Source organism: Oryza glaberrima, chromosome 5 (assembly GCF_000147395.1).
Source record: "Oryza glaberrima chromosome 5, OglaRS2, whole genome shotgun sequence".
NCBI lineage: Eukaryota > Viridiplantae > Streptophyta > Magnoliopsida > Poales > Poaceae > Oryza > Oryza glaberrima.
The window spans coordinates 20,194,579-20,204,936 of NC_068330.1; the positions used below are offsets into that span (position 1 = coordinate 20,194,579).

At 52.6% G+C, this 10,358-nt stretch overlaps 1 protein-coding gene across 3 annotated transcripts; it reads left to right on the forward strand.

Moving 5' to 3' along the window:
- Window positions 1-927: 927 nt before the first annotated feature.
- Window positions 928-10,126, forward strand: LOC127774551 (pyruvate decarboxylase 1). Of its 3 annotated transcripts, none has more exons than XM_052300812.1 (6): window positions 928-1,598; window positions 8,159-8,322; window positions 8,408-9,058; window positions 9,163-9,280; window positions 9,377-9,565; window positions 9,689-10,126. In XM_052300812.1, exons 1-6 carry the CDS (start codon window positions 1,074-1,076, stop codon window positions 9,857-9,859), a joined length of 1,818 nt encoding a protein of 605 aa, XP_052156772.1. In that variant the 5' UTR covers window positions 928-1,073; the 3' UTR covers window positions 9,860-10,126. The 3 variants fall into 3 exon arrangements, with proteins under 3 accessions (XP_052156772.1, XP_052156770.1, XP_052156771.1); XM_052300810.1 differs by lacking the exons at window positions 8,159-8,322; window positions 8,408-9,058; window positions 9,163-9,280; window positions 9,377-9,565; window positions 9,689-10,126 and adding exons at window positions 1,701-1,864; window positions 1,958-2,608; window positions 2,708-2,825; window positions 2,918-3,106; window positions 3,234-3,673 and having other exon boundaries at window positions 949-1,598; XM_052300811.1 differs by lacking the exon at window positions 928-1,598 and adding an exon at window positions 7,433-8,054.
- Window positions 10,127-10,358: the final 232 nt, after the last annotated feature.

Consider the following 10,358-nt stretch of genomic DNA (forward strand, 5'->3'; position numbering starts at 1 on the left):
CATCTTCCACTTATGATATAGCCAGCGTATGGGTACCTATTGTACCTGCTCTTACCTAGCTAGGCGTTACAGCGTAGCCGGCGACGGCGCCCGCGTCCAGGTGCACTGCGCGCAGTTGCACATGCGCGGGCGGGTGGGCGCGCGGCGGTGCCCGGTGCACGAGGTGGGGAAAACCAGGGGAGCCGAGACGAGCCAGGGGGCGGGGATCCAACCGCGCGACAAGTCCGGGCCCGGCTTGTCGGCTGGACTGAATGACCGATCACACTGTGTGGGAAAACATAGGCTTAATTCACTATCAGCAATTCAGCAGATGGATTATTGAATTACTAGCACGATAATGAATTGGAGCGTATACGCGTCGTGTAGCGGTGTAGGGTGTTCGAGTTGATTGTTAAATTGAAAAAAAACGGCGCCTTTTTCCCAGTTGATCAAGAACGCCTATTCTCTACTCGGATACAAAATGAAATCTTTACGTAGAGTAGCATAATACTCCTCCAAAAAGGTATATGCATACGTATATACCAGACTAAGAGTCATGAGGTCTAGTTAGAACTTAGAGGCGTGTTGATCAAATGTGGCACTAATAAAATGCTCAATTAACTTCACATCGACAACAAGGGTTTAATTTCGCATTGCTTATTTAGATTGAGAGTAGTATGTCCACATCGCATATCTTCTTAGTACGATTTGTTAATGAAAAGATGGACGATGATTCGATGAATGCATTCTAGACTGGAGGTTCCAGTTCCAGACCGGTTGACGGTATACACCAATGCATGACGCACAAGGTTTGGCCAGCCAAACCACGGCGAAAGGAGCACGCGAAACAAGTCAGGCGATTGCCAGTTTGCCACCCATCTCACCAGACCACAATTCTGCATGCAGCAACGGCGCCAAAGACGGTTTTTTCTCCCTCCTCTATATAAGCCCCACAATGCCCACCACCAGCTTGTCACAACTCACAGCCAAAACCTCGTACAATTTCAGCTAGCCACAAGCAACACAAGCCCAAGACAAGTCAAGCGTTCGCACCAAGTCAAACCGCGCCTCACTGCCACCTTCGTTTGCGCGCCATGGAGCTTGCCCTGGTTGGCAACCCTTCGAATGGCGTGGCGAAGCCGTCGTGCAACTCCGTCGGCTCGCTGCCCGTCGTCAGCTCCAACGCCGTCATCCACCCGCCGGTGACCAGCGCGGCGGGCGCCACGCTCGGCAGGCACCTCGCGAGGCGCCTCGTGCAGATCGGCGCCACCGACGTGTTCGCCGTTCCCGGGGACTTCAACCTCACCCTGCTCGACTACCTCATCGCCGAGCCCGGGCTCAAGCTCATCGGCTGCTGCAACGAGCTCAACGCCGGGTACGCGGCCGACGGCTACGCCCGCGCCCGCGGCGTCGGCGCCTGCGCCGTCACGTTCACCGTCGGTGGCCTCAGCGTGCTCAACGCTATCGCCGGCGCCTACAGCGAGAACCTCCCCGTGATCTGCATCGTCGGCGGGCCCAACTCCAACGACTACGGCACCAACCGCATCCTGCACCACACCATCGGCCTCCCGGACTTCTCACAGGAGCTCCGCTGCTTCCAGACCATCACCTGCTACCAGGTCCGCGCAATGAGCCCTGCCTCTCGTCTTTCTTTTGCACTGGATGTCTGGATGAATTTCGTCGAACACCTGAGCTGAACAGAGTGCGTTGCACGCATGCAGGCCGTCATTAACAACCTCGACGACGCGCACGAGCAGATCGACACCGCCATCGCGACGGCGCTAAGGGAGAGCAAGCCCGTCTACATCAGCGTGGGCTGCAACCTGGCAGGCCTCTCCCACCCAACGTTCAGTCGCGAGCCAGTGCCACTATTCATCTCGCCAAGGTAGTGAACTAAACATACATGATACATGCATGCATCTCGGGTTAAAATCTTCTTTTCTCCATAGTTTCTCAATTTTGACATATGTCCTATCAGGCTGAGCAACAAGGCGAACTTGGAGTACGCCGTCGAAGCCGCGGCGGACTTCCTGAACAAGGCGGTGAAGCCGGTGATGGTCGGTGGGCCAAAGATCCGGGTGGCCAAGGCGAAGAAGGCGTTCGCCGGCATCGCGGAGTCGAGCGGGTACCCGTTCGCGGTGATGCCGTCCGCAAAGGGCCTCGTGCCGGAGCACCACCCGCGGTTCATCGGCACGTACTGGGGCGCCGTGAGCACCACCTTCTGCGCCGAGATCGTCGAGTCCGCCGACGCCTACCTCTTCGCCGGCCCAATCTTCAACGACTACAGCTCCGTCGGCTACTCCCTGCTGCTGAAGCGGGAGAAGGCCGTCATCGTGCAGCCCGACCGCGTGGTGGTCGGCAACGGCCCGGCGTTCGGCTGCATCCTCATGACGGAGTTCCTCGACGCGCTCGCCAAGCGCCTCGACCGCAACACGACGGCGTACGACAACTACCGCCGCATCTTCATCCCCGACCGCGAGCCGCCCAATGGCCAGCCCGACGAGCCACTCAGGGTCAACATCCTCTTCAAGCACATCAAGGAGATGCTGTCTGGCGACACCGCCGTCATCGCCGAGACCGGTGACTCGTGGTTCAACTGCCAGAAGCTCAGGCTCCCCGAGGGCTGCGGGTAAGCGCCAAGCACCATTCATCTCGTTTCCCGGCAACTATCCACTCTACACCTCAGCTTCCCAAAATTCAATAACGAAAGGCTGGTCATTCCCAACAGGTACGAGTTCCAGATGCAGTACGGCTCAATCGGTTGGTCCGTCGGCGCCACGCTCGGATACGCCCAGGCGGCCAAGGACAAGCGCGTCATCTCCTGCATCGGCGACGGAAGCTTCCAGGTGCGTCCTCTGCTCATCTGCTGCTGCTGCTATCTCCTCTGTTTCTCGCCAATGGCGGCGGCTGTGCTAATGTGCGTGTGCACGATATACAGATGACGGCGCAGGACGTGTCGACGATGCTGCGGTGCGGGCAGAAGAGCATCATCTTCCTCATCAACAACGGCGGGTACACCATCGAGGTGGAGATCCACGACGGGCCGTACAACGTCATCAAGAACTGGGACTACACCGGCCTCATCGACGCCATCCACAACTCTGACGGCAACTGCTGGACAAAGAAGGTTAATTTGAAACACCACTCCACTACCACTACTACTCTACTAGTAGTACTATAAATACGGCTAAGTGCCATTCGACTGGTCGATCGTGACAGCTAAAAACTTCTTCTTCCCCGCTCTTTTTCTACAGGTCCGGACTGAGGAGGAGCTGATAGAGGCGATCGCGACGGCGACGGGCGCCAAGAAAGACTGCCTCTGCTTCATCGAGATCATCGTGCACAAAGATGACACGAGCAAAGAGCTTCTCGAGTGGGGATCCAGGGTCTCGGCTGCCAACAGCAGGCCGCCTAATCCCCAGTGATCTTGCTGCTCGTCTTCTCAGGACGCACACTCGAAATTGCTGGGCTGCCAATGTCTAAGATGTGCTGCTTATCATCGTCTGTGAATTAATTGTTTAACGCTTCTGTTTCTGTATCCATTCAAAATTTTCTTAGAGAAGAGGTTGAATTAGTACATGTCGATGGGTGTTACCTATCCTATGATAATGTATGTAATTCAAATGCTTGGAATTAATGTTTTGTAAACCTACACTATATTGCGATGCAATAACATGGACGATTTGAAGGAGAAGAGATCACATAGTTATGACCTGCTTGGAAGCCTAGTGTTCGGGGCCAATGCACACATGTAAATTGGACGATCGTAATATCGTACTACCTCTGTTCTATAATATAAGAAACTAGTCCAGATTCATATACTAGGATGTGTCTCATCCTGTACTAGGTTCTTATATTCTGAGATGGAGGGAGTAATACCTTTTCACGTTGGGCTCAATTTCGCATTTAGATGGGCCGTAACATACAAATTTTATGCCGGTTTCTGGCCCAATCCGTCGGAAAACAAGAGTCGCTGCGCTTCCACGGCCTCAACCTCTCACATCTCGAGCGTGTGCGCGTCGGTAGGAGCGCCACCGACACCAGTGCCACCGCCGCCGCAGTTCTCGAATCCCCACCGGCCACCGCCACTATCCTACTACCGTTTAGTCCGATCTCAACCGCCGGTTCACCTCCATCTACTCAGCTCCTTGCTGCGACCGCTAGAATCGATCCGCGGTGGCGGTACCACCGCGGTTGTGGCGCCCCTCGATCCGTGCCACCACCAGAAGGATGCCTCGATTAGCATTGACACTAGGGAGGTCTTCGTCTGCGCCTCCGCCTTGTGCCACCGCAGGCAGGCCTCCAACCAGCCCGGATCCGTGTTCACCATTAGCACCAATCCCAGTCGGAGCCTCTCTCCACTGCACGAGCTTTCATTCCCACTAGTGAGATGAAAATGAAGTGGATACGACCGGATAATACTCGCATCATATTTGTCTTCATATTGTTTTTGTCGGATAAGAAAACGAATACGAATAGCTTAGTTACGAAAACAAATACGAATTATCTTAAATATGAATAAGAATCGAATATAATCAGACATAAATACGAAAGTATTATTTCCTCGGAACACATAAACCACTTAAACTTCTAAAATATATATAACCAATGGAGACGACGCAACGGTGAGACCGAGAAGGTGAGGGATTGAGTCGCAAAGGTGCAGACTGCCTCTCTTCCTAGTTTCCAGAGCCACACCTCGACAAGCTTCTCTACCTCTGTCTCTACCTTAATCTCCAGCGCCGCATGTCGAGATGAGGTCACCTGCATCCTTGTGCCTCAATTGGCTTGGTTTTAATAGATAACGGAGTTCATATATATGGTTTTATGATTGAGTGACGGGCGGGGAGAGAAGAAGGAGGGGCGGATGCGAACGACACCGGTGGGGATTGGTGGCCGTGGTGCGACGGAGGGGTCCGCGAAGTCATCGGGCACAACGGACAAGCATGTTCCCTTGTGGGCACGCCTGGGCTCCGACGAGTAGCCGCCCTAGACACGCGAGGCGCGACGATTGGGCCAACAAAAGCCCGGTGCCGTCTAGCTCCCCTTCTATGCCTACGTGCTCTCCTCTGTCATTACCATCATACGTCTCTCTACCTCCTTCAACTCCTCTATTTCTCTCTAATCCCCAAATCCTCTAAGATTCCCATGGTCGTACTGCCACCATTGCGTCGCCTCCCTCTCCTGCTCGCTCGTGCTGCTTCCCGTCGACGGCAATGACACCCATGGCATCAACGGAGGGGATAGAGAGATAAGAGAGATGTGAGAGTTGATATATGGGTTCAGGGGTAATTTTAACATTTCACATGATTTATCTCATCTTAAAAATATTATTTTAATGGGTGCAGTGTCCGCTGGTAAATTACCATATTTATTAAGTGTTTTTATCAATAGTCATTTCGTACGGTGTTTTACAGCTAAAACTGTAGAGTCACCATGTTTTATAGCAAAATTTATTTTTTGAAAAGATAGACACGCGCACTGATGGCCAATGGCCCAACAGCGAGAAGAATACTGTTTGCAAACTTTTGGCTCATTTCCCTTTCAGTCCTACTTGCAGATCAAATTATTCATCACTATTAGAATCTTTCATCAAAGCCTCGAGAATATCCCGTTATACCCTCTCCGTACTCATAAAGAAAGTTGTTTTGAACAGTGACACGGTCTCCAAAACATAATTTTGACTTCTCGTTTCTATAAAAATACTTATTAAAAAGTGATATATGTATACTTTTATAAAAGTATTTTTAAGACAAATTAATTCATATAATTTTTACACTTACAAACTCAATAAATTAATAGTTATTTATGATTTATGTACTTAATGTTTGACTTAAATATTATCTTAAATGACTTTCTTTACTATTACGGAGTACTGAGGAACTAATAAAAGTGAAGGAACCAACTGAACCCTTGGACTGTTTGTCTACGTTGTGCGTGGAGCGACGACAGCGACGTCCTTCTCACTTTATCACACTGCGCCGGATGTCAACTTAAATTAGTACTGCCGCGACTGATCACTGAGGTAAACCCGGGGAATTCCATCTGAGTTACGGCGTAATCCCGTATGAGAAACTGAGAATTCAGGCCGGTACGCACGCATGCGCTTAACGCTGCAAAAGTACCAAGCACGTACGTAACGTGCGCACCGCGCGAGGAAACATGTGGCCAAAGACGGTGGGAAAACAGCTGCCAGGCACGTAAAAGGCAAGTACGCCACGCTGCACATCGCTGTTACACGGAGAGAACCCGAGGCAGCAGGTGAGCCGAGCGCCCGAGCCGCGGGCTGCGCGCGCCGGCAGATCTGACCCTTGGGGGAGCAGACGAGCAGAGATAGCTACAGTAGCCAGTAGGAGCGTAGCCGGCGACGGCGCCGCGCGCAGGTGCACTGCACACGGTTGCGCTAGCGCGGGCGGGCGCGGCGGTGGGTGGAAACCAGGGAGCATGCAGAGACGAGCCAGGGGGAGGGGATGCAACAGTGCAAGTAGTCCGGGCCGGCCGGCTGGTCGGCTCGACTGAAATCACACTGTGGTAGTCTAGACCGCGGGCCCCATGGGGTAAACCCCTATTTAGATGCTTAGAGCAAGTTTAATGGTATAGTCCACTACTAGCTCCAATTCATCTATAGCCAATCTAATAGCCAATTCATACAATAGTTGCTTAATATACTATTAATACCTGGTCCCACCTATCATATTCACATTACGTCTTAAAGTCCGTGCTGCAGCTAACTACAGATCTGTAGCCCGCTACTTTTCTCTCTCTTCCTTTATCTCTTTAAACTATGCTTATAGTTGGCTCTCTTAGCATACGGATTCTTCAATTCCTAGCTCGAAAATGAATTGGAGTGTATACACGTCGTGTAGCGGTGTAGGATGCTTGAATTGCTTGTTAAATAAAAAAAAAACCGGTGCCTTTTTCCTAGTAGATCAATAACACCTGTTATCTGCTCGGTTAAAAATGAAATCTTTATATAGAGTAGTATATCATTGCCCAAAAAGGTATTTGCATACGTATATACCAGTCTAGTAGTGTCATAAGACCAAGTTAGATTGGCGTTGGCCTTAAGTCCCACTAATAAAATGCCAAATTTACTTCACATCGACAACAGGGAGTTTAAATTTGCTTTGCTTATTTAGCTTGATAGTAGTATGTCCACATCGCATATCCTCTCAATACGATTTGTTAATGAAAAGATGGACGATGATTCGATGAATGCATCATACTAGACTGGAGTTTCCAGACAGGTTGACGGTATACACAAATCACAAATGCAGGACGCACAAGGTTTGCCTTGGCCAAACCACGGCAACGGAGCACGCGAAACAAACAAGCTAATCAGGCGATTACCACCCATCCTGCCATCCACCAGACCACAATTCTGCACGCTGCAACGGCAAAAATGGTTTTTTCTCCCTCTTCTATATAAGCCCCATAATGTTCACCATTCGCTTGTCAATTTCAGCTAAGCAGAAATCAACACAAGTCCAAGTCAAGTCAAGCGTTCTCACTAAATCAAACCCCCTCACTGCCACCTTCGTTTGCGCGCCATGGAGCTTGCCCTGGTTGGCGACCCTTCGAATGGCGTGGCGAAGCCGTCGTGCGACTCCGTCGGCTCGCTGCCCGCCGTCAGCTCCAAGGCCGTCATCCACCCACCGGTGACCAGCGCGGCGGGCGCCACGCTCGGCAGGCACCTCGCGAGGCGCCTCGTGCAGATCGGCGCCACCGACGTGTTCGCCGTCCCCGGGGACTTCAACCTCACCCTGCTCGACTACCTCATCGCCGAGCCCGGGCTCAAGCTCATCGGCTGCTGCAACGAGCTCAACGCCGGGTACGCGGCCGACGGCTACGCCCGCGCCCGCGGCGTCGGCGCGTGCGCCGTCACGTTCACCGTCGGTGGCCTCAGCGTGCTCAACGCCATCGCCGGCGCCTACAGCGAGAACCTCCCCGTGATCTGCATCGTCGGCGGGCCCAACTCCAACGACTACGGCACCAACCGCATCCTGCACCACACCATCGGCCTCCCGGACTTCTCACAGGAGCTCCGCTGCTTCCAGACCATCACCTGCTACCAGGTCCGCGCAATGAGCCCTGCCTCTCGTCTTTCTTTTGCACTGAGTGTCTTGCTGCATTTCGTCGAACACCTGAGCTGAACAGAGAGTGCGTTGCACGCATGCAGGCCGTCATTAACAACCTCGACGACGCGCACGAGCAGATCGACACCGCCATAGCGACGGCACTAAGGGAGAGCAAGCCAGTGTACATCAGCGTGGGCTGCAACCTGGCGGGCCTCTCCCACCCGACGTTTAGCCGCGAGCCAGTGCCGTTGTTCATCTCGCCAAGGTAATACTGAGCTCAAAACGCATGCATCTTGTGTTAGAATCTTTTTTATCCATTAGTTTATTAATTTTGGTATCTGTTCCATTAGATTGAGCAACAAGGCGAACTTGGAGCACGCCGTCGAAGCCGCGGCGGACTTCCTGAACAAGGCGGTGAAGCCGGTGCTGGTCGGGGGGCCAAAGATCCGGGTGGCCAAGGCGAAGAAGGCGTTCGCCGGCATCGCGGAGTCGAGCGGGTACCCGTTCGCGGTGATGCCGTCCGCCAAGGGCCTCGTGCCGGAGCACCACCCGCGGTTCATCGGCACGTACTGGGGCGCCGTGAGCACCACCTTCTGCGCCGAGATCGTCGAGTCCGCCGACGCCTACCTCTTCGCCGGCCCGATCTTCAACGACTACAGCTCCGTCGGCTACTCCCTGCTGCTGAAGCGGGAGAAGGCCGTCATCGTGCAGCCCGACCGCGTGGTGGTCGGCAACGGCCCGGCGTTCGGCTGCATCCTCATGACTGAGTTCCTCGACGCGCTCGCCAAACGCCTCGACCGCAACACGACGGCGTACGACAACTACCGCCGCATCTTCATCCCCGACCGCGAGCCGCCCAACGGCCAGCCCGACGAGCCACTCAGGGTCAACATCCTCTTCAAGCACATCAAGGAGTTGCTGTCCGGCGACACCGCCGTCATCGCCGAGACCGGTGACTCGTGGTTCAACTGCCAGAAGCTCAGGCTCCCCGAGGGCTGCGGGTAAGCGCCACGCACACCGATCGTCTCCACGCCCCCGACAACCTTCCACGCTTTCACCTCAGCTTCCCAAAATTCAATAACGAAAGGCTGGTCATTCCCAACAGGTACGAGTTCCAGATGCAGTACGGCTCGATCGGGTGGTCCGTCGGCGCCACGCTCGGCTACGCCCAGGCGGCCAAGGACAAGCGCGTCATCTCCTGCATCGGCGACGGTAGCTTCCAGGTGCGTCCTCTGCTGCTACGATCTCTGTTTTTCTCGCCAATGGCGGCGGCTGTGGCGCTGTACTAATGCAGTAATGCGGTTTCGCGCGACGTACAGATGACGGCGCAGGACGTGTCGACGATGTTGCGGTGCGGGCAGAAGAGCATCATCTTCCTCATCAATAATGGTGGGTACACCATCGAGGTGGAGATCCACGACGGGCCGTACAACGTCATCAAGAACTGGGACTACACCGGCCTCATCGACGCCATCCACAACTCTGACGGCAACTGCTGGACAAAGAAGGTTGGGTTCAAACACCACCACTACTAGTAACTACTGCTACTAGTAGTACTAAATACGGCTAAGTGCAATTGGACTGCTCGATCGTGACAGCTCAAAACCTTTTTTGCCGTTGTTTTTCAACAGGTCCGGACTGAGGAGGAGCTGATAGAGGCGATCGCGACGGCAACGGGCGCCAAGAAAGACTGCCTCTGCTTCATCGAGATCATCGTGCACAAGGATGACACGAGCAAAGAGCTTCTCGAGTGGGGATCCAGGGTATCGGCTGCCAACAGCAGGCCGCCGAATCCCCAGTGATTTTGCTAGCTGGTCTTCTCATGACGCACACTCGAATGCGCTAGTCTGCCAATGTCCGAGATATGCTGCCCATTATCGTCTGTGAATTAATTGTCTAATGCGTCTGCATCCAGTTAAATTTTCTCAGCCGAGAGGTTGAAGTATTTATGTAGATGGGGTTGCCCGTCTTATGATTATGTTTGTAATTCAATATGCTTGGCATTAATGTTTTGTAAACCTGTAATGTATTGCGATGAAATAACATGGACGATTTGAAGGAGAAGAAAATCACATATCTAGACAATTTACTTGACCATTATAGTACTATCAGATTAGTTGATCATTATAGCACTATCAGACTGTCTCGTTGTTTGCTAATCAATGTCAAAATAAGAATTTTGAAGTTTAATTTTGGGTCGATTTTGAAGGTTTTTTTCATCACACTTTGTTTTTCTATTTTGACTTTTAAAATGTATGAGAATGCAAATATAAACGCTTTACTCATAAAATATTTTTTCTC